The sequence below is a fragment of the Equus przewalskii genome, chromosome 22 (assembly GCF_037783145.1).
Source record: "Equus przewalskii isolate Varuska chromosome 22, EquPr2, whole genome shotgun sequence".
Lineage (NCBI taxonomy): Eukaryota > Metazoa > Chordata > Mammalia > Perissodactyla > Equidae > Equus > Equus przewalskii.
In genome coordinates, this window is record NC_091852.1 from 16,718,971 (window position 1) to 16,743,698 (window position 24,728).

At 38.6% G+C, this 24,728-nt stretch overlaps 1 protein-coding gene across 1 annotated transcript in view; it reads right to left on the minus strand.

Moving 5' to 3' along the window:
• Window positions 1–24,728, minus strand: part of TMC1 (transmembrane channel like 1) — a 113,763-nt gene that overhangs the window by 65,497 nt on the left and 23,538 nt on the right. The window contains exons 5-6 of the mRNA XM_070589680.1: window positions 13,456–13,546; window positions 9,189–9,270 (exon numbers count right to left, since the gene is read on the minus strand). Coding sequence (XP_070445781.1) covers window positions 9,189–9,270; window positions 13,456–13,546 — 173 coding nt within the window. The remainder of the gene's footprint in view (window positions 1–9,188; window positions 9,271–13,455; window positions 13,547–24,728) is intronic.

A 24,728-nucleotide genomic window follows, 5' to 3' on the forward strand; every position in this document is an offset into this window, starting at 1 on the left:
CTTCCTCTTCCTTTTCCTCAGGCGACAATACTTTTCTCAGAAAAGTTTACCTCACTCTTTATGGCTGTTTATCCTCCAGACCATCCTCGGCTGTCTGCCTGCAGCACTGGCATTTCACAGGGACAGCGTACAAGCTCAAGTTCACCCATTCGCTCTTCACATATTTAAAGTAGCTTCTGTCAGGAATTGTCTTGGATGTGAAACACAATGTCACAGAGTTGCTGCCCTAATACAACCGACATTTCAGTGAGTTGTAGCAACAACAAATATGTGGGAATTAAAAAATAAAACTATATTTATCATAATATCTATTATATAGTATGTTACATATCATGTTATATGTATACATGATATACGCAATATTATATGTCATATATTGTATGTATGTGTATTATATATTATATATGCATGTTATATATGATATATATTATGTATGTGTGTATCACATATGTATATATGATATATATTATATATATTTTTTTTGCTTTTTTGGTAAGGAAGATTGGCCCTGAGCTAACAATTGCTGCCAATCTTCTTCTTTTTTTTTCTCCACAAAGCCCCAGTACATAGTTGTATATCCTAGTTGTAAGTCATCTAGTTCTTCTGTGTGGGATGCCACCACAGCACGGCCCGATGAGCAGTGTGGAGGTCCACACACAGGATCTGAACTGGCAACCCCTGGGCCGCCAAAGTGGAGCACGCAAACCCAAGCACTTGGCCACAGGACCTGCCCCATATAATTATATTTTTAGAAAAATTATATATATAATCATTATAGCCAGATTGGTCCTAGAGGGAGGAAGGTAAAATGTGGAGAGGGGTGGCTGTAGATAGGTTTGTTGAAGGAGGTATATCATCAGGGAAGGTGACATTGGAGCAGAGACCCGAAGTTGGAGGAAGAGGCAGCAATGCCCAGAGCTGGGGAAGAGCGGCTCATGCAAAGGACAGAGTGACAGCAAATACTGTGAGGGAAGCAGGAGCTCGAGACAACTGAGGAAGACAGCTAAGGCCTGGGTGGTTGGAGCACAGTGAACAAGCAAACGTGGTGACAGATGAGGGTGAAGACAGATGCCAAACCACATTGTTAGGGCCTCTCGAGGAAAGGTAAAAAGTGAGGAATTTACTTTAAATCTGATAAGTCATTGAGAGGTGTTAAGCAGTGGGGGGAGTTGGGAACACGACCTTTAAAATATGACTTCAGCTTTGGGGAGTGAATTGGGAGGGGATAGGCAGGACGTGCTGTCAACTTGCACTCACCAGTGAAAAGAGAAGTGATCTGTCCAATTCTTACTGACTGAGGAAAAAAAGAAGAATTTTCTTAAATCAGAGAATGGAAGAGGCAGGGAAAACAGGAATTCGGAGTCTCGGGTTGAGTTTTTTTTTTTCTGCTTTATCTCCCCAAATCCCCCCCATACATAGTTGTATATCTTAGTTGCAGGTCCTTCTAGTTGTGGCATGTGGGACGCTGCCTCAACGTGGCCTGATGAGCAGTGCCATGTCCGCACCCAAGATCTGAACCGGCGAAACCCTGGGCTGCCACAGCAGAGCGAGAGAACTTAATCACTTGGCCACGGGGCCAGCCCTGCGGGTTGAGATTTTGAAGATTAACAAAAGCCAAAGTTTGTTTGATAATCACTTAAAGTTCAACATCAGGTTGCTAGTTTTCCCACTCTCCTCAATTTTCATTCTCAGTCTCCTAAGAAGAAACAATAAACATCCTTAGCCACCCACTGCATCAGCCCCTTTGTCCTTACGCATTCAGCAAAATACATCCAGTGACCAATGGTTTTCGTGGGCTCTCTGACTTCGAAACATTGCCAGTGGGGAAACGTTATTTCAGGAGGAGGGAGGTTGGTGTGGAGCAAATTGCAGCCTCTGCTTACTAAGACGAGGCTGATCTCACATGAGTCATCCTTCTATTTCTGGAACTTAGTCTATTCTTTAGGTACCATCTTACTTATTCCCATAACACAGTGGCAGTTTTCACAGAAACTTAAAATGAAGTCAATGTTTAAATGGACATTTTGAAAGAAATAATTATTTTGAAGGCTGAATACTTGTTTTTCTTTATGCTCGAAAGAGAGACCTGAATTCATTTCACTTTGTGGAGGGATGCAGAGTTCTATAAGATTTCTAAAAGTATATGGTTTTGATACCCACCTCCATGCCCCACCCCCGCCCAGGTGCTGTAACGAGATGCAATGATCTATCTGCAGAAATGCTAAAGTACATCCACCCCTCCTAGGACATCTGAGCATCCACCTGGCTCCTAGTGATTTCATATCGTTTTCTGGCTGTTATCTATGTTCTCTGGTAAAACTAGCCGAGGACTGCCTCAGCCAGGTTCACTCGTCATGTTTTATTGAAGGCAGTGAACTTCTAGCTTGTTAGCCATTACAGTTACTCATTAACTAGAGGAGAACCTCCATCTGTTGGTATCCAGGATAAGTTTTTCCTTGGAAACACACATAAGACCATCTGGTATAGAGTCCCAAGCATAGGATACTGACCCAACCCTTCCTTCCCTCCTTCCTTCCTTCCTGCCCTCCTTCCTTCCTTCCTCCCTCCTTCCTTCCCTCCTTTTCTTCCTTTCTTCCTTCCTTCTTTCCCTCCCTCCTTCCTTCCCTCCTTCTTTCATTCTCTCCCTCATTCCTTCCTTCTTTTCTTCCTTCCCTCCTTCCTTCCTTCCTTCCTTCCCTCCCTCCTTCCTTCCTTCCTTCCTTCTTTCCTTCTCTCCTTCCTTCTGCCCTTCATTCCTTGCTTCCTTCCTTCCTGGCTTTTACAGTTTTGCTCTTCTAATCAGCCCCACAGCCCACCCTTTCCCAGCCCCCTATTCACAACTCCTGGCAAATGAGTTTCTTAGGTTGGATGTAGAGTGTAAATATATCTAAAGGCAAAAAAGAGGAGCAAATTGAAATGTTTCAGAAAATATCCCCTCCCCCATATATAATCCATATTCATTATGAATGAAATATACTTCAGAGTCCAAAGCTTCTGAACTGCAGTTTTTAGACTTGAAAGTGGCTTCACAACTATTTTATTTGGAGGTGGAGAAATGACAGCTAAACCTTTTGTTTACAGACTCCTAGTGTAAAGTAAATGAATTGCAGAAAACAGATTTCAATAAAATTAGAGTGATTATAGGAGACACCCAAATGCAGGTCAAAGGGACTGAGGAATCCAGAAGACAGTGTTTCTTCCATATCACACCAACCCACGGCAGAGGGGAGAGAACGATAACAAAACAAAGAGCTTAAAGGAGAGGAAACGAATCAACTGGTTGACATCCGAGCTCCATAGGACCTTTCCCCGCCTCAAGAGAAGAATGAAAAAGGGGAAATCTTCCCTCTTCACGCCCATTGGTTCCAGCAGTTCTATCCCTCCAAAGGTTGTTCACAGAAACTGGTGCTCGCGCAAACCAGAAATCTTGGTGTAGTGTGGAGAAAAGACCATAAATTAAAAGAACAGTCATTTCCTCGTGCTTAGTCCATCAGATAAAACTGATTTAAAAGAACAATAATGGGTAATAATAATAATGATCAATAAGCTATCTTGATAGTCAATCAAGTATACTAAGAACTTTACCAGACTCAGCTCATTTTACTACCTCTAGAACCTGGTAAGTGTATTAGGCCCACTGTGAGGACAGGGAATCAAAAACTTAAACATAGCAGTTGACTGATCCAAGACTTGATTAATAGTAATAATAGCTAACATTTAATGAATCTTCTTGGGCAACTTGAAGTTGAACCTGAAGTGATTATCAAAGAACCTATTTGATTATCAAAGATCTCTTTGATCTCTGTGAATTAATTCATTTAACTATCAAATCCCTGCCAGGGAAATCTACTGTACTCCCATTTTACAGAGACTTAATTCTGCAAGTTGCATAGCTTGTAAATGACAGAGCCAGGGTTACAGAGGTAGTTACGTGGGTAGTAAATGATGGAGCCTGGGCTCTAAACCAGGCAGTCTTGATCTATAGGTGTTTGACTCCAAATCTAGATCTCTCTTAACCACAGTGCTACATAGCTCCTCAAGCAGAATCACAGTTAAATTAATTTTTTAAAAAACTGTGCTATATAGAATACATATGCAATGAATGTGTGTGTCTGAAAGAATAGATATAAATAATATCCATCAATCAGCCAAGGCCAGTCAAATTCACACATTTGGAAGTTGCCCACAAATGACCAATTCTTTTCTCTTTTAATCTAACTAATAAATGCTGTTTCCATGATGAATTATTAATATATGAAAACAGAGTCTTTAGTATGTATTAATGTGAGCCCTTAAGTTTATGCAATATTCTTGTTCTTGAATTTGCCTGTGTTTCTTTTAAGTTAAGATTAAAGTTTCACCTCTCCCTCTGGTTATTTATTATTAAGGCAAACTAATTTGTAGTCTGTCATGATGTATAATTTCCTTTTGAACAGATGGGTAATAAGACAAGCAGACAAATATGAGCATTCCTAAATGGGAAAAGATCAATTAAATCACCTGCTGTATGAGTACAATATAAACACCATCTTGTGAGGTGAGGATATGAAGTAGTTTCTTTCAACCTGGTTTAGGGATAGGGGATTAAATGTGGCAAACTTGATTTGTGTTTTCTGGAGCCCCTAAGCCAAAAAAGAAACACGAGGTTTAAACTCTATGCTTAGGATTGCCTAGTTAAAGATCTTTCCAGTCTGAAAAATAGGTCTGTTGCACCTTAATTTTGATGTTGCAATCTACTATTAGCAAGAAGTGGATTTCACTTCTGAGAAAGACTTGTACTCTTCAGCTTAAAAAGACATTCAATGATTTAATTCACAGCTTTAATAGTAATGCTGGTGTCACAATGGGTATAGATTATATTTCCTGGGAGTACAAATATATAACTTCTTCAGCAAAATATGAAATGCAATGTGGCTAATCAGGTGCATCCCTGTGGGTGACTCTAAGGTTTTAGGCACGACCTCTTCACAGGGCTGGCATGACAGTAAAACTCAACAGCATCCCATGTGAGGTAGAACTTCATGACACCTCTCTGTGGCCGGAATTATCAAATCTATTTTTATGAGGAAAAAAATTGGGAGTAATCAGGTGAATGCTTAGCCCACAGAAGTAAAAAGATGCAGGTCTTACTGGAATCAAGATGGAAACAGCAGTTTTAGACTCTGACTTGAGTTCCGCTCTTGACTCTGCCGATGTTTGGGCAGAGCTTTGTGGAAATTTAGTGAAGCCTGGTAATTTGGGACTCCTTTAAAACCACATTTAAAAAATATTTGTTTAGTATTTATTTAGAGATTGAGCAGAAGGAGGGTGAGGTGGATCAGAAACACTGTTGGGAATGGAGGTCAACTCCTCCTCTATGAACATGCACCTTACCACAATCCATAATCATCTTCATTAGTTAATTGCTTTTATTTTATAATCTGTCTTCTGCATCCACCTTACCCATCCACACATACACTAACACATTTGGATATAAGATCAATGAGGGCAGAGTCCTTGCCTGTCTTCATCAGCATGGCATCCCCAATACCTGGAAACATGCCTAATACATGGTAGGCACTCAGTAAGTATTTTCTCAATTAATTAATCAAGTTTATTCTGAAGATTATCATATGTTAGATGATTCTGACTTTCAAAAGGAATACAGTAATATTTCTGAAACTTTTGTAAGATGATTTCTCCAAGGGAAAAGCATTTATATTCATTTTATAACGTAAAATATATGTTTTATAAATAGAGTGAATGTTTAACCTACTTTTTTCTGAAAAGAATTTGCAGAGAATGTAAATTATGCAGCCCTCTCAGTATAAATCTGTTTCCATTTAACTGTTTTAATAATTTATCACTCAAAAGTACAAAGAACTTCACATGCTTACATACACATTTAAAACTGAGGGTAATTATTAAGTCATAGAGTGTTGGGTTGGAAATGGCCTTATGCAGTACCTAGTTAAACCCTGAATTTTGTAGAAACTCCAAATGTAGAAACAGAAGGCCAAGGATGTAAAAGGATTGCCCAAATTATGGAGCCAGCAAGGGCCAAAAAGACCTCGATCTTTAGAAAATCAATTTCATGTCCCATTTCTTCCTACTTTCCATTCAGTTAGCTTCAAAGACCGTCATGCTTTCTCTATCTTTGGTGGAGTACTTTCTATGAGATGGTTAGTCCAACCAACGACTCTGCTAATACACTTTAGATAGGTTTCTTACTTTTCAACTAATACAGTCATATAAAAGCATATGGCGTACTTACAATTACCACAAAAATCTCAGTACATTAAGCATCGTATAGAATATGAAATATACAATTAAACAAATAACTCATTCAAAATAAATACATGAGAAAATGGAAAATAGTTCCACAAACAGGATAACTATCAAGGAAATCTACAACTACTCATCGTGCTCTTGGCCTGGTAGAATCCTCTCTAGGACTTGGTGCAAAGAAAAAAGTTTATAAAATCTTCCTCAAAGTAAAAATCAGTATGCCACATTGAGAAAAGTACAAGCTTTGGCCTCAAAAAGACTTCACCTTAAATCTCAGTTCCTACACGAACTAATTCTGGGACAGTTATGTAACCACAACTCTAAAATAGGAAGTCTCATGTGTACATTGTAGGCACATCAAAGATTAAATGAAATAATGTTTGTAGAGTGTCTGACTCATGGTGGCACTCAATAAATGGTGGTTATGGTGATTGCTGATAGGATAGAAAACAAGGGTCAATTCTTCATAGTGAGGCAAAGCACCATTAAAGGTGAAGAAACCAGGACAACCTAACCAATTAGTAAATTACATATGGAAGTGAAAATAATCTACATTTGCTTGAATTGTCCAGCTTCACTGTTCCAAAGTTTCTGAGGAATGAGGAGAGTAGGGAAGAAAACTGAAAGTATTCTTGCATAGCTCTCCATCTGTCTTTCCCACTGTGACGCACGTGATCGCTGGTGGTCATGTATGTAACTTATTCCTGTGTGCAATTTCTGGCAATAAAAATCATTCCATCTGTCTCTATCCCATTCAAGACATGCTATTGTAATGTAAGTGAGCATGACGTTATTATTGAGAAAGGCTGGAATCTGCCATAGTATACGTTAAAAATAAACAATTTGCAAATGTATATATTTTAACTATCATTAATTATAAATTTCTTGGGATACATTCTCATAATGGATCAAGATTCAACCCCATCATTTATAAATGAAAAGACTGAGGTCCAGAGGAATTAAATGATAGTTCAGGGTCAACAGCTAACCTGAGGCAAAGCAAGAACCAAATCAAGAGTTCTTGCTACACAAAGTGCAAGAGGATCTTAAAGCTCCAAATGGCCTTCTGTTCCCCAGTGCCTCTCAAGGTACCATATTTCAGCTGCACAGTTGAAACCTAAGAATTTCATGTTGTCTATTCTTTTTCGATGAGTCTAAATTCCTTTTTCCATTTCCTAGAATGGTAGACTTCTGGAAGATATCTACTACTTAATTTTATTCAAGACATTTAATAAGACTAAGCATGTTCTAGGTCTGGGGATCCAGGAATGAACAAAATAAAATCTCTGCTTCCATGTCTATTGGAAGAAATTAACACAAAATAAAAAGAAATGAAAGCACAATCCTACCATTTGTGACCTTGGGTGGATGGACCTTGAAGCCATTATGCTAAGTGAAATAAATCAGACAAAGAAAGACAAATATCGCATGACTACACTTATATGTGGAATCTATAAAAAAGAATAAAAACCAAACTCATAGAAGAAAAGATCAGATTTGTGGTTACCAGAGGCCAGGAGTCGGGGGAAGGGGAACAGTAGGAAGGTGATCAAAAGGTGCAAACTTCCAGTTATCAGACAAATAAGTATTAGGGATGTAACATAGAACGTGATGACCGTGTATAGCTAACGCCGCTGTATGATATACAGGAAAGGTGTTAAGAGAGTAAATCCTAAGAGTTCTCATCGTAAGGAAAAAATTTGTTTTTTCTTTCTTTTCTTTTTATTGTATCGATATAAGAAGACAGATGTTAGCTGAACTTATTGTGGTAATTATTTCAAAATATTTTTAAATTAAACCATCATGCTGTATGCCTTATACAGTGATGTCTGTCAATTTCTCAATAAAATGGGGAAAAAATAAAATATTTTTTAATTAAATTAAATTAAAACTACAATATTTTGAATAGTGATAAGAGTTAAGGAGGAAAATAAAGCAAGAAAGGATGGTACAGGAATATGTGGGAAGAAGTACAATTAATGAGCTGATGTATTTTAATTCATTGTCATTTGATAATGAGAGATAGAGGACTGAGGAATAGTCACTCCTAAAACCTGCCCGATCATGTCAGTGAAATATCCATCAACTGTGCTAGCTCCCTATTGAGCCTCCATTTTAATTACCCGACACCACATTTAACCAGAGGGAAAACCTGCCTGGCAATCTGGAGAGGCATGGAGGAAAATCAGATCCCAGTCAAAACTCTTTGAAACCAGAATATGGCAAGATTGTGCTCGAAACTGTTTTAAATGTTATCCATTTTTCTTTACATTCTTTATTATTTTTTAAAATGATTTACTTTTATATTTACAATATTTTAAAAATTTTATTTGCCTTATCCTTATTCTGGAACACTGTACTTAACAGGGCTTTGATTGGGTGTATTCTCCTGCCTTCTCCGCACACTATGAATATTGTAAAAAATGAAGGCACAATATGATATTCATAGCAAGTTCCTGGACGATTATTGCTTATTCTACTTCAGAGGTTTGAAAATGAGACTTTAAGATTTCTTCACCAGTTTTAGACATCGTTCATTTTGATTATTGTGTGTCAAGCATGAGAGTATATATTTTCAATGTCATGTTCATTGCCAAAATAAAATCTCTGCATTCCCAATGATATGACTCAGTGTCACTGTGCACAATACTGACTTCTCTGTGTAGCAGAGAAAATAGGTCAAAATGAGAATATTTTGGTCTAATGTAGGAAGGGAGATTTGGGGTCTCCAGTGCTGTGATTGATAAGTGTTAGCAAATCTTCACAGTGAGCAAAGAGGATATAAGAAATGTTTTGGTTGCTTTGTTTTCTCATTTTTAATCTTTCCAATAGTACAGAAACTGAGAAAGACATCTGATAAGCCTGCGAGACGTTTGTCTAAGACAATGTTCTCCACCTAATGAGAGTTGATGAGCACTTACTTTCAATGGCCTTGATTTTATTTTCCCATGGGACACAAGCAGCTTTGAAGTTCTCAAAATCACGGAGAAACTTTGCCCATTTCTGAAAAGGAAGCCAAGCACAACAGTAAAACCCAACCTTGTTTGTCAAGATGTTTCTCCCTCACCCCCATCCCAAATATCTCAAGACAATGAGCTTGGAAAGATCTCTCTGGCACTACATACTGCTTTTTGGAAAAAAAGAAAACGTAGGTTTCACTTGCCTCCTTGTACCCCATCCACCCATAGGCCAATTTAATTAAAAAATGTTTATTGACTCTTTGCTTCATAGTAATAATAATGACCACCAAGAAAGATCTGTTTATTCTGCTGGATGACAAAAGAGCAGACACGGGGTTAGCACTTAATAAGGTGATCAGCAAATGGTATGTGTTTAATTAAATATTCATTTCATGAAGGAATTAATGAAATATGAATAAAACATAGTTCTTGCCTTGAAGGGCTTCTGGGTCTACTAGAGAAGACTGTACATAAACAGGTAATTTCAATACAGGATGGTAAGTGCAATGACATGGGACACTTTTTATTCTAGTAAAGGGAGAACAGTCAGCTAAATGAAAGGCCCAGTGTCATAGGGAAGGGAAGAAGAAAAAGTATCATAAATTAGTTTTTAAAAACATCTTCCTTCCATATTACCCCATGGTGTTGGGCCATTCATAGTTAAGAGGACAACTAGGAAGAAAGGGAATGAGGCAGATAACTTTGCATATGTGCACATTTTCCTGGGGTAATGTGTGTACTGGATAGACACATGGAGCCTAAATAATAGTATGAGACAAGTCTGAAGTTCAAAAGATTACCCAAACTAGAAATGATCTAAATGTCCATCCACAACAGAATGGATAAATAAATTGTGATATCTTCATACAGTGGAACACAACACACCAATAAAAATGGACTATACCTCCCACAACATGGGTGTATCTCATGAACGTAACATTGCATCAAGAAGTCAGAAAGAAAAGCATAAATACTATACAATTACATTTATTTAAATTGGGAGGGTTTAGTCAAGATAGGCAGCGTAGGTGGACTCTGAACTCACCTCCTCTCATGGACACAACCAATTTCCAACTACTCTTGGAAGAATTAACCCTGAGAGAGAACTGAAAACTAGATGAAAAGAACCCCTGCAACAAGAGACAGTCCTGACTGAGGCGGAAGAGGCAGAAATTCCTTTCTGGAGAGGAAAAATGCCACCTTCATGAGCCATGGCACTTCATGGCCAGCAGGGAGCAATCCTAAGGTACGCAGCCTTCCCTGGAAGAGTAGGGGAATCAGAGAGGAGAGCATTACCACTATAGGCAGCCTTTGGACTCTGCACAACTGAGATAAATGTCATAATATCTGGCTTTTGCTGGCCATTAACTACAATGGGGAATATCCCGAGAAAAGCTATTGGACATAAGGGAAAAAAAGGCCACTCTTAAAGGGACTATGCACAAATTTACCCATTTTGGAAAGCAACCTAAAATCACCAGAATAAAAGGTGCACAGTCCTTTGGTGAAAAGAGACTCACCTGATAGGCTCTGAGTACATCTCAGTGAGAGTTAAGACCTCTCCATGGACTGAGACATTGGTGGCAGCCATTATTGTGACCATACCAACATGCTGACACAGACACTGGCAGATGCTATTGGAGTTCTTCCCCTGGCCTATTAGCCCAGTGGTCTGTCACACTCACTAGAGCATTGATTTAATCCAGCTCACTAAAGCAGGCAGCCTGACGTAGGGACTGGCCCCACCCAACAGCAAGCCCTTGGGCAACTTGTGGGCCTGCATAGGCAGGGTGCCTGGAACCTCTGCAGCCAGGATGGTAGGTCCACCTTTGTGTGGCAGGGCATGTGCAAGGAGAGGGTAGAGTTGTGAGATATTGGTAGAGTATGTGGGGCCTCTGCAGTGGGGTGACTGGGTCCACTTTAGTGGGTTGGGGTGCAAGCATGGGGTAGGACTGTGTTGATGGGGTGTGTAGCCCTGTACATGGTGGGACTTGTCTGCTACAGACTTGTGCTTCTCCAACAGCCACATAGAGGATCAGCCCCATCTTCCAAAGCCTGAAACAATTGGGTGCTCTCATGCCTGGGGCCAGCCCCACTCAGCTGCAATCCTGAAAGAGCCGACAACAGCCTTGCAGGCTGGAGGCCTACAGCAATTGTAAGCCCCTGAGCCTAGCAGCCAGCCACACTGGGGGCCTACTCACTTACCAGAAAAACTGCAAGAAGAACATGTTATTAGACCATATAGCCAACCATGCTAGGGCTCCCCATGCCCAAGAAAGTGACTGAAGGGTCCATAGCAGCCACACACAGCTGAGCATTACAACCAGCCAGCCAGGGTGACAGCCTAGCCTCCCTGGGCAGCTTCAGCAAGAGCAACCCTGCCACAAAGAAGGACACACATAGCCCACACAGGGAACACTCCTGGGACATTTGGAACTTGTGACTAAAGGGAAGCACACTGTTGAGCCGCATAAGGCATCTCTTACATAAGGCCACCTCTCCAAGATCAGGAGACATAGCTGACCTACCTAATACATAGACAGAAGCAGAGAAAATGGGGCAAAATGAAAAGACAAAGGAATACATTCCAAGTAAGGTAAAAAGACAAAACCCCACAAAAAGAACTAAGTGAAACAGAAATAAACAATCTACCTGGCAAAGAGTTCAAACAGAAAGTCATAAGGATGCTCACTGATCTTTGGAGAAGAATTGATAACTCAGTGAGAACTTCAACAAAGAATTTGAAAATATAAAAAACAGCAAATCAAAAATGAAGAATACAATACTGGAAATGAAAAATTCACTGGAGGGACTCGATAGCAGAGTAGATGATACAGAGGAATGCTTCAGAGAACTGGACAAAAGACTAGAGGAAATCACCCAAGCTGATCAGAGAAAAGCAAAACGAATTAAAAAGAATGAGGACAGTCAAAGGGACCTCTGGGACAATGTCAAGCACACTAACATCTGTACTATAGGTATCCCAGAAGGAGAAAAGAGAGACAAAGGGGCAGATAATATATTTGAAGAAATAATAGCTGAAAACTTTCCTAACCTAAGGAAGGAAACAGACATTGAGGTACAGGAAGCACAGAGAGCACCAAACAAGATAAACCCCAAGAGGTCCACACCAAGACACATTATAATTAAAATGTCAAAAGTTGAAGATAGGGAATCCTAAAACCAGCAAGAGAAAAGCAAGAAGTGACATACAACAGAAAGCCCATAAGGCTATCAGCAAACTTCTCAGCAGAAACCTTACAGGCTAGAAGGGAGAGGCACAATATATTTAAACTGCTGAAAGGAAAAAACCTACAGCCAAGAATACTCTACCCTGCCAAGTTATCATTCAGAATGGAAGGAGAGAGAAAGAGTTTCCCAGACAAGCAAAAATTAAAGGAGTTTATCACCAAGAAACCAGCCATTTATTTAAATTGTAAAAAGAGGCAAAACTAATCATATATACATATATATATATATATATATATATATATATATATATCTCACAGATATGTCTATCTAAATATATTTCATATTTAAGCTATATAAACTTTATTCACAAACCTTCATCTTCATGGGAACACATTTAGCTTACAGGTAGCATGACATTTGTAAAGAGGGGAAATAGCAACTGCATACATACTTTGCTGTGCAAATTAAACATGATAACTTTATAAAAGGATTCAATTCAGTGCTTGACATATAGTAAATACTAAATAAATGTTAGTTCTTTTCTATCTTTTCCAAAAACTTGTGTTTCTATTGGTATATCATCTGTTTTTTTCTACCCAATTTATTTTTCTATCCAGTTGATATTGCTGGTAGAGAAGAGTTAATATGGCCCTGTAACCTGTAGACATGTTGAGAAAGAAACCTTCACCCGCAATCCATTAACCACCAGGAAATAAAAATGAAGGGGACACAATCTTACATTTGGAACTGAAAAAAAAAATCACATGTTAGTCTTTTGCCATAAATCAATGTTTCTCAACTTATTTTTCATTTTAACTCCTCTAAGGAGCATTTTTTTCTGAATTGCCCCCTGCCCCAAATTTTAATACCACAGATATACTGTGTATGTCCTGTATGTGCATCTGTGCTTTATACATGTAAAGTATAAGATTTTTTTCACTCTCTCAGAATGGAGCCAATTTTCTGCCCCCTGGGGGCAATATGGCTTCCATTGAGAATATACTGCATCAACCAAACTGAATTATGAAACACTTACCTTGGCCATCATCATCTTAAATGCAAACCACCGTTTTCCTTTGCCTTTCCCAAGAGCCCCTTCATTTTCACTCACAAATTTTTTTGCTTCCCTGAGAAAATAAAACAAAATAAGGGGTAGGTGGGGATGGGTTGAGAGTAACAGAACATAGAGGTAGTGAACATTTAATTTTATTAGATCTGCTGTTATATTTCTTCTAGACCCTTAACAAGTGAATCTAAGCTGAATCTCATAGCCTATGGATTTGTGAAGGATGTTTAAGTTTTTAAATTCTGGCCAGGAAGCACAAGACACATATTTTAGTCTCATTTAGTCATCAGCTGGTGTCATTGTAAAGCAAGGAATTTATGGTAAGTGTCAAATAGACAAACCTAGTTCTTCTCATTTCTACCACATGTAAAACTAACTCTGAAGTTTACTTCAGATTCTGGCAATCAGAATGTTTATTTTAAAATATTTTCTTTCCTTCTTTTATAAAGATTACTTTTTTTTAATAGGGCAGAGAGTTTAGGATAAACTGACATAGAACACACTTAGTGACCTGTTATATAGTCTCATAAAAGCAATTATAACTTAAAACAGAAAAATCATACTGTGTAAAGCAAATGGGATTGAGGAAAGAGAGAAAAGGGAAGGAATATTTTTGGGCCTTGCATTCAGAAAGGGCTTCAAATTTAAACTTTAACTTTATTCCCAAACATTTATATATTTACCGTAGTCACATTAGTGTCTTTGTGTGTGAAAAAGCATTAATTCATCAAAATGGATAATGTGAACACGTTAAATATACTACAATTTTGTAACCTTGTTTGGTCATTTTTGCTATTATTGTTTGTTTGATGTCTGAAAAGAATTTAGAAAATAGAGGTGGGCCAGGCTTCTCTTGATCTTTCGGGGCCATAAAGGGCAGAACCCAAGAGAACCCAAGAGAGAACTCAAACCTGGGCTGCGGTTCTGCAGGTGCAGCGCTGTCATCACCTGGATGGCCCCTGGGATGTGGAGTTTACAGACAAGACCTATCAACACTTAACTATAAAGAAACTTATTAATACGCAAAGTAAATCTTTAAATAATGGAAAGCTGGTGAAGAAATTTTTTGTAAGGTGTTCCTAAACTCATGATTTTACAATACTCAGTGATCAGAACACAACACACACTTGTTGACTAAGCTGATTGCTAGAGATGGTGGCTCATTATTCACCTGTGCATGCTCACCCACCTAGATTCTGCCATAAAAATACAAGCACGTTGGAGAAGATTCTCTTCAGTCATCAAACAGACGCCCAAATCAGCTCCTTGATGGCGGGGACAATATCTTGTCCTTTTGTATCTCCCACAGCATTGACCACTACTTTGACCATAGGAGGTGCTTAAAAAACCTAAACCTTCTGGAAATAGAGCTGATTGGTCTAACTCGGCACACATATAGACAGGGGAGTAATTAACAATGTATTTTCTCCATCAATTAATGCTCAAAATCAAAGTCACTCCTAGACTTTGGGATTGCACCCTTCTTCATCGGTCTTCTGAGAAGCTTAACAGGGCGACTCCTGGAAATGAAGAACGGTGACTAGACTAGCCTTGTCAAATGCCCTGACAGCCGGTATGACCTCTGGGCTGTGAAGATTAATTAAAAAATGGTTTCTAAAACATTCTACACATTTAAAACTGTTCAATAAGGACATATCAAAAAGTATAAACTGAGTTCTCATGGCTGGGTTTTAGATCCATGCAATTAAGAAAACAGATCACATTTAAGCATTAACGATGTGTTATGGAGATGGTAAGACAAGGATGAGTGTGGTACCTAGCAGACATTTATAAATTGTTGAACTGATCAAACTGAAAATGAGGTAATTCGAGTTCTAACCCAGCCTCTGAGAATTTGCCCACATTTTTAATGCTCTCTGTACACATGTTCAGGAGTGTCCTGCTTCTCAGAGGAAAACACACTTGCCCAGGACTCACACACACCTGAGCAAGTTCTGGCACAGTTTCTTTCAGTTACTATGTGGCCTTTAACAGGTCAGGATTTCCCCACAAACAAACAAATGGGAGGACAATTGCTTCCCTGTCTGCTTGGGTGGTGGTGAGAATAAAGCGAGATCATAAATGTGAAAGTGTTGAAGGAATTATTATACAGTCGATTCTCCTGTAACACATGTTTAGAAACTGAAAATTTGTTCTAACCTGATTGATAGATTATGGAACAATTTAAGCATAACACAAATTTTGTGTTTGCTTATGTGTGATCTTATGTACAAGAAATGCTTGATGAATGCAGAAAACTGCATCCAGCTAAACCTAGAAGAGTAGGAATACACAAAATACACAACCTCATCCACCAGCTACCTCACCACACCATGCATGTTAGAAAAACCACATCCATTCACTGCTCGTGTTCCACTCTTCACAATATAACACAAATTGCCAAACTTCCGAAGGGCATTTCCACAAGCAAACTTCAGGTCCTTTTCAAGGTAAATTGCAATATTTAGTGTAGTATTTATGTATTTCTTAACCATTTAACACATGTAAAATGTTGCTGCCATTTGATTAAATGTCTGTATTTTCTTAATGTACCACTGATGACATTTCTGAGTATTGTATCCTATCCCTATTTTTATATGAACCCTCAGGTTTTCATTTCTCGGTTTTACATAGCGTAGTGATTTTTTTTAGGAACTGATACATTGTGTTATAGCAGAATTGACTCTAATTCAATTATTTGGCATCAAGAAACTTGAAATTCATAAAACCAAGTGCACATAGAAATTATCACTTCATTCTCTGTTATAATAAACATAAAAACGAAGAAGCAAAAATTCTTAGTAGTAAAACTAAAATTTGTTTTTCTAATGTAATAAAATATCTACTTTATGGGCATATCCTCTACTCTAGATATTTAGAGGATAATTTAAAAGACAATCAGTTTGGCCTATTAGAGTTATATCACTTTCTGGATGAATGGCCAATTAGAAAACATGTCTGCTCTAAGTCAAAAGTGTAAAGAAATAGCCGTTCTACTCCATATTTCTAACAACGTTTTTAATTTTGTGAGTTGATGATTATGTTACAGGAACATTAAACTAGCAAGATTTAGGAGAGAGGGAGGGAAGTCAGAGTTATAATCAAATTAAAATCACCACAAAATTAATTATAAATTCATTTAACAATATAGAAACCTATTTACGTGGCATTCATATGGTTTTTGTCAGTTATTACAAATATAATTTTCCTTTGAACAATCTAAACAAGTTTTTATTGTCTCTTCAGTTGCCAAGTTTTCCCTGATGCTGGGCATAATTTCATATTTCTCTCTCAATTACTGCCCCACCCCACCGTCAACATATGTACCCAGACTTTGGTTTTTCAGACAAAAGTCTGGACTTCACTCTACTCCACATAATCTCAGGTATGAATTTCTTCTCATCCCTAATTCCCTACCCCCTCTTCTGTTCTCCAAGAAATCTCCCCAAGTTTCATATTAAAGGGTACCCTGAACAGCTATTCTGGCTCATTCTGCAGCCCACTGCTCACCCTGGCCAAAATAACTGCTAGACTCAACTCATCAGAAATCTGGGGATAACTTTAAAACAAAGTCACAGGGGAGCAGAGAATAATTCTTTAGCAAGAACAGATCCTTGATGCCCCTAATCTGATGATCTTGGGGTGTAAAGATGTACCCCTGCAGCTTGCAGGCCTGGAAGAAGGGGCAATGGGCTGGAGGAGGTCAGGCCTTAACACTGTTTTCAGGGTTGACCTTCTCAATGAGCTAGCGTGATTTCAGGATGGAAGAAAAGTAGACCCATCCAATCCTATCCTCCCTGGTAATAGATTTCTTAATCAGAAGTCAATGTCTTTCACTGTGCTACTGGAGACAAGATACAAAAAGAAAGTATCTGACATGGAGATAAATACTAACTGATACTTATGACACTAAGGTGCCCAGGACAGATATCCGAATGCATGAAAATAAAGAGCAGAGTCTTTGAAAACTAAAAAGCAACAAAATGTCTTCATATTTTTTCCTATGGTTAATCCATTTTGCTACCCATTTGTATTTATCTGGATAATTTAAAGGGATTTTCCTACATAGCTAAAATGAAATAGGCTTTTGTGGATAAACTTTAAATATCTATTGGCCTCAAACCATCCAAATGTCTGACTGAAAAATGTGATGTGTGTCATCCCCTTGAATTGCATTCAACAAAAGCTTCCTGCCAAGACTGTAATCCGGTCTGCAGGTCTCAGAGCTTAAGCAAGCCCTGGTACACTGTGCACAGCTCTCTGTGCTGTAACCCCAGACCCAGGGATAAATAATTGAGTGAGGTCTATTTAATGACAGTAATACCTGGCCTCATCATTCATTTATCAACCCCTTGTGTTGGTAATTAGAATAATAAGGTTTCATGGGCTATCAAGAATGCTTTCACAGTTAGTTGAAGGAGCACACTTTGGCCTAACTTACAAAATAGATAATTTACCCAGAACACATGATACAACCCCGACGACACAGGGGAGTTAGGACACGCCATGCTGCCTTTGACACATTAGCATTCCAGGAAACTTGTTCCCTATTTGGGTTAGGTTGACTTTTCTTTCCTCTTGCTTTCAGTTTGATAATATGATTGAGCAACCAATTTATTGCTTAAGTAAATGAAAGACATTTCAAAACCAGTCTTTAAGGCAGCTGTAATCAAAACTTGTACTCATGACAACGTCCCAGTAAAGGGGTGGGAAGAGTAAGAAGTCTTTTCCTAAAAATCACTGTCATTTAAAAACATTTGACCATTTAAACCAACTAAAAGTCAGAACTCTGACTTTTCCTAAAATATCATTGAGTAATTGAAAGAAAGTTGCAGAGGTAAAAAGATATTCTAATGTGCAGAGATTGAAAATAAGGAATATAGGCCCCCAAGATAATATAGCTTTATAATTAGCCTAGTAGAATTATTTAAAATGACCCTAATACTGGAAGTGACAATCCAAAACATGTTTTTATAAAGAGGATGCTGGTGGCAGTAGTTGTGATGGTTAAGATGCTCAGCAGCTTCATCTGTAAAATAGAAATAATAATAGCTATTCCACAGGGTTTTAGTGTGCTTAATAGGAAATAATGTAGTAATGTGTTTAGTAATTATGTATGCAATGTGTCCATGGCAAATATTAAGAGCTCTATAAATAGTAACTAGTACTAATGTCAGAGTACTATTGGGCTGACTTCAAGTTTTATGCTGAGTCTCCAACTTACAAAGTTGAGAAAGGACTGGCTATTTCCAGACAAAATCCCACAGAAAGTCAGTCTCCTTCCCCTCAGAATATCACTCTAATGAGATGTAGGAAGAGTGGGAATCGTTCTCGTTACTAAATGTGCAGGAGAGGATTCAGCCCCACTATTGAGACCTGATGAGTGGGCGCAGGTGTCGGGCTTCAGAAGCCCTGGTTGTGAGGCAGCCTGGAAGAAGGCAGCTGTGGATTCTCACCTAGTCCTGCTCCAGCCATGCAGTGCTGCTGCAGAGAGCTCAGGACATGTGGCAGCTGGGGAGTCTCTGTGATAAGAGGCAAAAAGGAATCTCCCTTGAATAGGACTTCATTCTATTCAGGTCTGTGTTGTGTATCTTACAAATAAGACACACATTTGAATCCTGTTCCTAACTGTGTGCTCTTGGAGAGATAGTGGATCCCAAATTTCTCGCCTGTAAAATATGATCAGCAACAGTCACAGCAGCAACAGCTAACATATACCGAGCGCTTGCCCTATGCCAGGCACTATTTATACCCATCATCTCATGTAATCCCCACAAAATCCTGCAAGGTGGGAACAGTTATTATCCCCACCTTACAGATGAGAAAATTGAGGATAAGATCAGTAAAATAAGTGCGCAAGTTTACCCAAAGAGTACGTGGTGCAGCTCGGCTTGGATTTGAGCTCGTGTCCCCAGTTTCCCCGGAATAACACCGTGATTTACCTCATGGGGTTGCTATAAGGACATATAAAAGTTGAGATAACATAGGCAAAGCAGTGCTTAGTATTTCATGGGTAAATCGCACTGTTGATTGTTACTCAAAGGTCTTTATTATTTTTCTGGGGAAATGTTGATGATGTGTCAGATAAAGCTTCAGAATAAAGAACAATTTGTACACTCTCCTTATAACCATATAAAAATAGTGTGTGTCAATGACCAAAGACTAAGCAATTATGCACATGATTAGTTCCTCTATTTTCCAAACTTATAATACTGCCATACAGTTTTGTTTACAGTAATAAAAATCGAGACTTTTGCTTATATATTTCAAGACATTGTGCCATATAAAGAGGGGGGAGAAAGTAGAAAGTGGCCTTAGACTTTTCTGTAAAGAATTTACAATCCCATTAGGAAGCCAAGGTATAGATAAATATTTAGGGTATCATCTAATTACTATTAAATAGGTAGTTGTAAAGTGCTGTAAGATTCAGATGAGAGAGTGTTAGAAGGAACCCTAAACAAAGGGAGGGAGGGTTCAGCTACAAGGACAAGGGGGCAGGAAGGACATTTCAGCACAGAGAAATGGTGTGAACAAAAGTGAAGAAATAAAAATGTACCCAGGGTCTTCAAGTGGGTGATGAAGAGATGAAGAGAACAGTCTAAATGCTTTAAAGGAGGAGTTGGCATGCTCTAACGCCAGGCTCAGCGGTGTAGAATTCATTTTGATGTCAGTCAGAACCTGCGAGGGTTTTTGAGCAGGAGACTGGTAAGTGCAGTACAGTATGCAGTACTATATGAGAAATGCGGCAACGATGATATGCAAGATGGATTACAGGAAAACGAAATGAGAGGCTGGAGGCAACTGGATTTCTAATGCCTTTATATAGTTTGTTTCCTCTTTCTAGAATGGCCTTTCCCTCCTTCTCTGCCTGTTTTCTTCCTTTTCTTCATTTTCAGTTCAAGAGTCAAGCCAACACAACAGCTCCTCCTTAATGCCTTTCCTGATCCTTTCTTTCCAACTGTCCTCCCACCCGGGGTCAGCATGATTTAACCTCTGACTTCTATGAAGTAATTACCCTGTGGTCCATTTTCACCATTGCACTGGCATTGCCTGAAGGCAAGGTCTATGTCTTTTGTTCTAGTTTTCCAGTATTTAGTCTAGCACCTGGCACAGAAGTGAGTTTCAACAAATGCTAACTGAATGAATGAACATCTTCATGGACACTGGATGATAGTCAGGCCAGTGGTTCCTAAACTGCCTCCACCTGAGAATCACCTGTGGGATCCTTTCAAAATTCCAAAGCCCAGGGCTCCCCAATCCCAGATCCCTTAAATCACAATCTCTAGAGGTGGGACAGAGGCATTAGCATTTTTGAAGCCCCTTAAATGATTCCAATACGCAACAAGTTGGGGGCCAGATTTGGAACCAAACCACATTTCATTTGCTGGGACTACTAAATTTAAGTCTTTACATTGGTTAAGCAGTTGTTGGAGGTTTGGGCTAAAAAGATGCCATATAAAATCATTTTGGTGTCCCCTTGGACTGGCCGTACTGGATATATTTGAAACTTGATAAATTGCTTTTGATGAATAACTTTTCTTTTCCTGTCCCTGCCTCACTCTTTATCTTACACCCCTAAAGGGTAACCGACTAAATGACCATCTGAAAACAAACAACAAACACAGAGCTAGCTAAAAAGCTACTTACGCATTCATATAACTTAGTAGCCTATATGTCTGGCTCCTTTTGGTGTGCTTCCTTTTAGATAGCACCACTTCACAGATTAAAAAAATAGACAGAGAGAGAGGTTACCAAGACCTCTAAAATTTTTATCAGCAGTAAATGTTAGAGTGATCTGCACACAAAGAGTTCTTGGGCTGTTTTTTCACTGGCTCCGATGAGATTCACGGAGACGTGGCAAAGCCAGCTGCTCGTGTTGGTGACTAACGAAAGCAAAGCTTGGGTAGGGCAAATGTGTATTAAGTTTAACACTACTACCCATAAAAATTCTTCAGACCTAGGATGACTTCTTTGCTCCCTGGGGTTATGAAACAATACTAATTTTCATGGCTAGTTTAAATGTCAAATAAAGACTCAAACACATTTTAGTTATACCCTAAAAGTCAGTCAGAGTAATTTTAGATGAATCAAGGAAGAAACGACATAGCTGGGCTTTAGTGGTTTAACAGTAATAATAATTATAATAAGAATAAGAAGTACACTAGATCCTCTTTCTACTCATTGATTAAGTCTTTTCCTAATTCTGCTGTGTACCTGGTTAATTTAAGATTCAATTTATGGATCGAAGAAAATCCTTAGTATCATAATAGCAGAGGAGAGACCATACAGCTTTCCCCAGGAGCCAAAAGCTTATGCTGAGTTTTAGATATCGGTCACAGCATAAACTGGTTTTCCTCCACAGAAGGACATCAAAAAATGCTAAGATTGTAACATTATCAGCAGAGACAATGTACAACTAAGTTTCTGTAAAGAATTCTTTCTCAGTGCCTAGTGGTCTATAATAGTAACTGTATAAATGTCTCTGTGGATCATCTTATCAAGCTCTAGATCAAGAATTTTTTGTTTTATTTTTTTTTGGTCTTTTGTTTTAATAAATCAGTTGAGCATGCAATTAGCAACACTCATACCTAAGGTAGGTGTGGTATTATGTGGACTGCAGACTTCCAGCCCATGTCCCTAAGACATCTAGGTATATCCCAGTTTACTACTATTGCTTTGGTTTTTGAGCAGAAATGAGGTTTGGGGAGAATGTGTTCTTTTTTTTTTTTTAATGACAGCATGCTCTCCTCCTCCTCCTTTTTTTCTTTTTTAAGGAAGATTGGCCCTGAGACAACATCTGTTGCCAATCTTTCTCTTTTTTTTTCCCCTCCCCAAAGCCCCAGTAGATAGTTGTATATCCTAGTTGTAGGTCTTTCTATTTCTTCTATGTGGGATGCTGCCACAGCATGGCTTGATGAATGGTGTGTAGGTCCATGTTCAGGATTCAAACCAGTGAACCCGGGGCCACTGAAGCAGAGCAGGCAAACTTAACTATTCAGCCATGGGGCCGGCCCCAGGAGAATGTGTTCTTAAAGCCACAAATGAATCCTGAAGAACAGGATCGCAAGAGTAATAAGAAAAGCTAAGTAGAAAACTTTACCTTAACTGCTTTCATCACTAAAGATTTTCAAAATGGAGATGTTTCTTCTCCCCCTCTTTACTGTGGGAAAATTATTATCAGAAGTTGGTAGAAATAGCACAGAAAATATGGATCGCTATATATAGCTGCAAAAGGGACCCATCTGAAAGTCTGGTCGATAAGCAAATTTACTTTATTTCTATCCTCCTTTCATTCTCCTTTTTTTTTTTTTTTTTTTGGTGAGGAAGATTTGCCCTGAGCTAACACTGTTGACAATCTTCCTCTTTTTTTTTTCTTTTTTTTTTGCTTGAGGGAGATTAGCCCTGAGCTAACACCTGTGCCAATCTTTCTCTGTCTTCTATATGGAATGCCTCCACAGCACGGCTGACGAGAGGAGTATGTCCACACCTGGGATCCAAACTGACAAATCCAGACCACTGAAGCAGAGTTCACAGAACTTTTAACCACTCAGCCACGGAGCCAGCCCCTCATTTCTCCTTTACTTGGCCATTTTTTCTAAGTGGTTATTGAGTGTGTTTTATGTTCTTAGGAATTTGCTAAGTGCTTTGGAAGAAATAAAAGGAAGATGTAGATTCATTTCTGAAGCTTAAACTCTGTTAAGAAAAATGAGATATAGACCCACAACATTGTTACATAGCAGTGCTAGGCAGCCTAGAAGTGAAAAAGGAGAGAGTGGTGGCTTGCGAGCTTGTTGAAGACAAATTAAAGTGGACATTAAAGGGCTGATAGAATTTGAGTAGGCAGAGAAAGGCATTCTAGGCATCAGTTGGCAGGAATTTCCCTAACAAAGGAGATATTTCCATCATGAATCTCATATTCTTAGATATATAAACATCCAGCTCTTCACAAAGCCATTTACAGGAGGCGGTAGACAGACTGTGCTAATTTTGCTTGGTTCATGTGCATTCTAATCAAGCACACTTAACCAATTCAGAATATTGTGAAACAGAAGGACTCACAGGGTGCTGCCTCAGAGTGAGAGGAGCCACTCTGCTTTGAAAGTTTGGGTAAAATGTTTCTGCACAGTACCTGTGTTTTTATATTTATACCCTCGTAAACATTTCTAAGTATTACCAAATATTTTTTTTTAATGTGTGGTGGTATCTAAGAGTGCTAAAAAGCCTTAGCTTTCTGTTGGAACACTGTGTTTTGCCTTTTGACCCATGACTTGGGCAAGAAATTTTAAATGATGGCAGTTGAGTGAGCTCTGCACTGAATCAAGACAACCTAGTAAATCTGATTGCTCGCCACATGACAAACAAATCTGGAGATCTGCCCAACTTGGGTGACGGCATCCACACAGCACGCTACGCTCCTATGTGGACTAGTCCTTTTGCCAAGTGGACTTGCAGTCTTAATATTTCACAGTTGCCTCCCGTAGCCTCCCTTCTAAACTTTCCTAATCCCTGTGGGCAAGTACTAGTCAAGAAATACTAGAATAGTGTGCACATAAAATAGAACAATTCATCCAAAGGGTCGTGTGTCTTTATATAAATATCTAAGTGTGTATGTGTGTGTATAATAGTACATATATATATACACGTATACATATATGCATATATAGGTAAAATGATGCACGTATACTGCGAAAGCATAATTAACACAACTATTTAGAAGAAATGATTTATATCATTTAAAAATGTTTTTATTTTTAGGATTTCTTATTTGCAGAAGAGAATCTTAGACACACTATATTGGATATATAAAATTATTCTCCTTTCTTCCTCTCATCTAATTTGTTATGATATTCTAATACAATGTTCTCTAAACATTTACTTTTAGTATATGCTTTTTAATAAGGCTTAACCATTTTTATCCTATAATAACAAGTTTATTTAAGCCCTCCAAAGTGGTATTCCACTTGTCATTCCTTGGTCATATACATAAAGACGTCCTTCAAAGAGAACTATTTAGTGGTTACCAGGAGGAAGGGGGGTGGGGGGTAGGCACAAGGGGTGAAGGGGCACACCTATACGGTGACTCACAAATGATAATGTACAACTGAAATTTCACAATCTTGCAAATTATCATAACCTCAATAAAAAATAATAAATAAAATTTTTTTTAAAAAGACGTCCTTAAAAAGCCCGTGGCTATTCTCTTATTATAAACCTGATAAAGTAAAGAATTATCTACACAATTA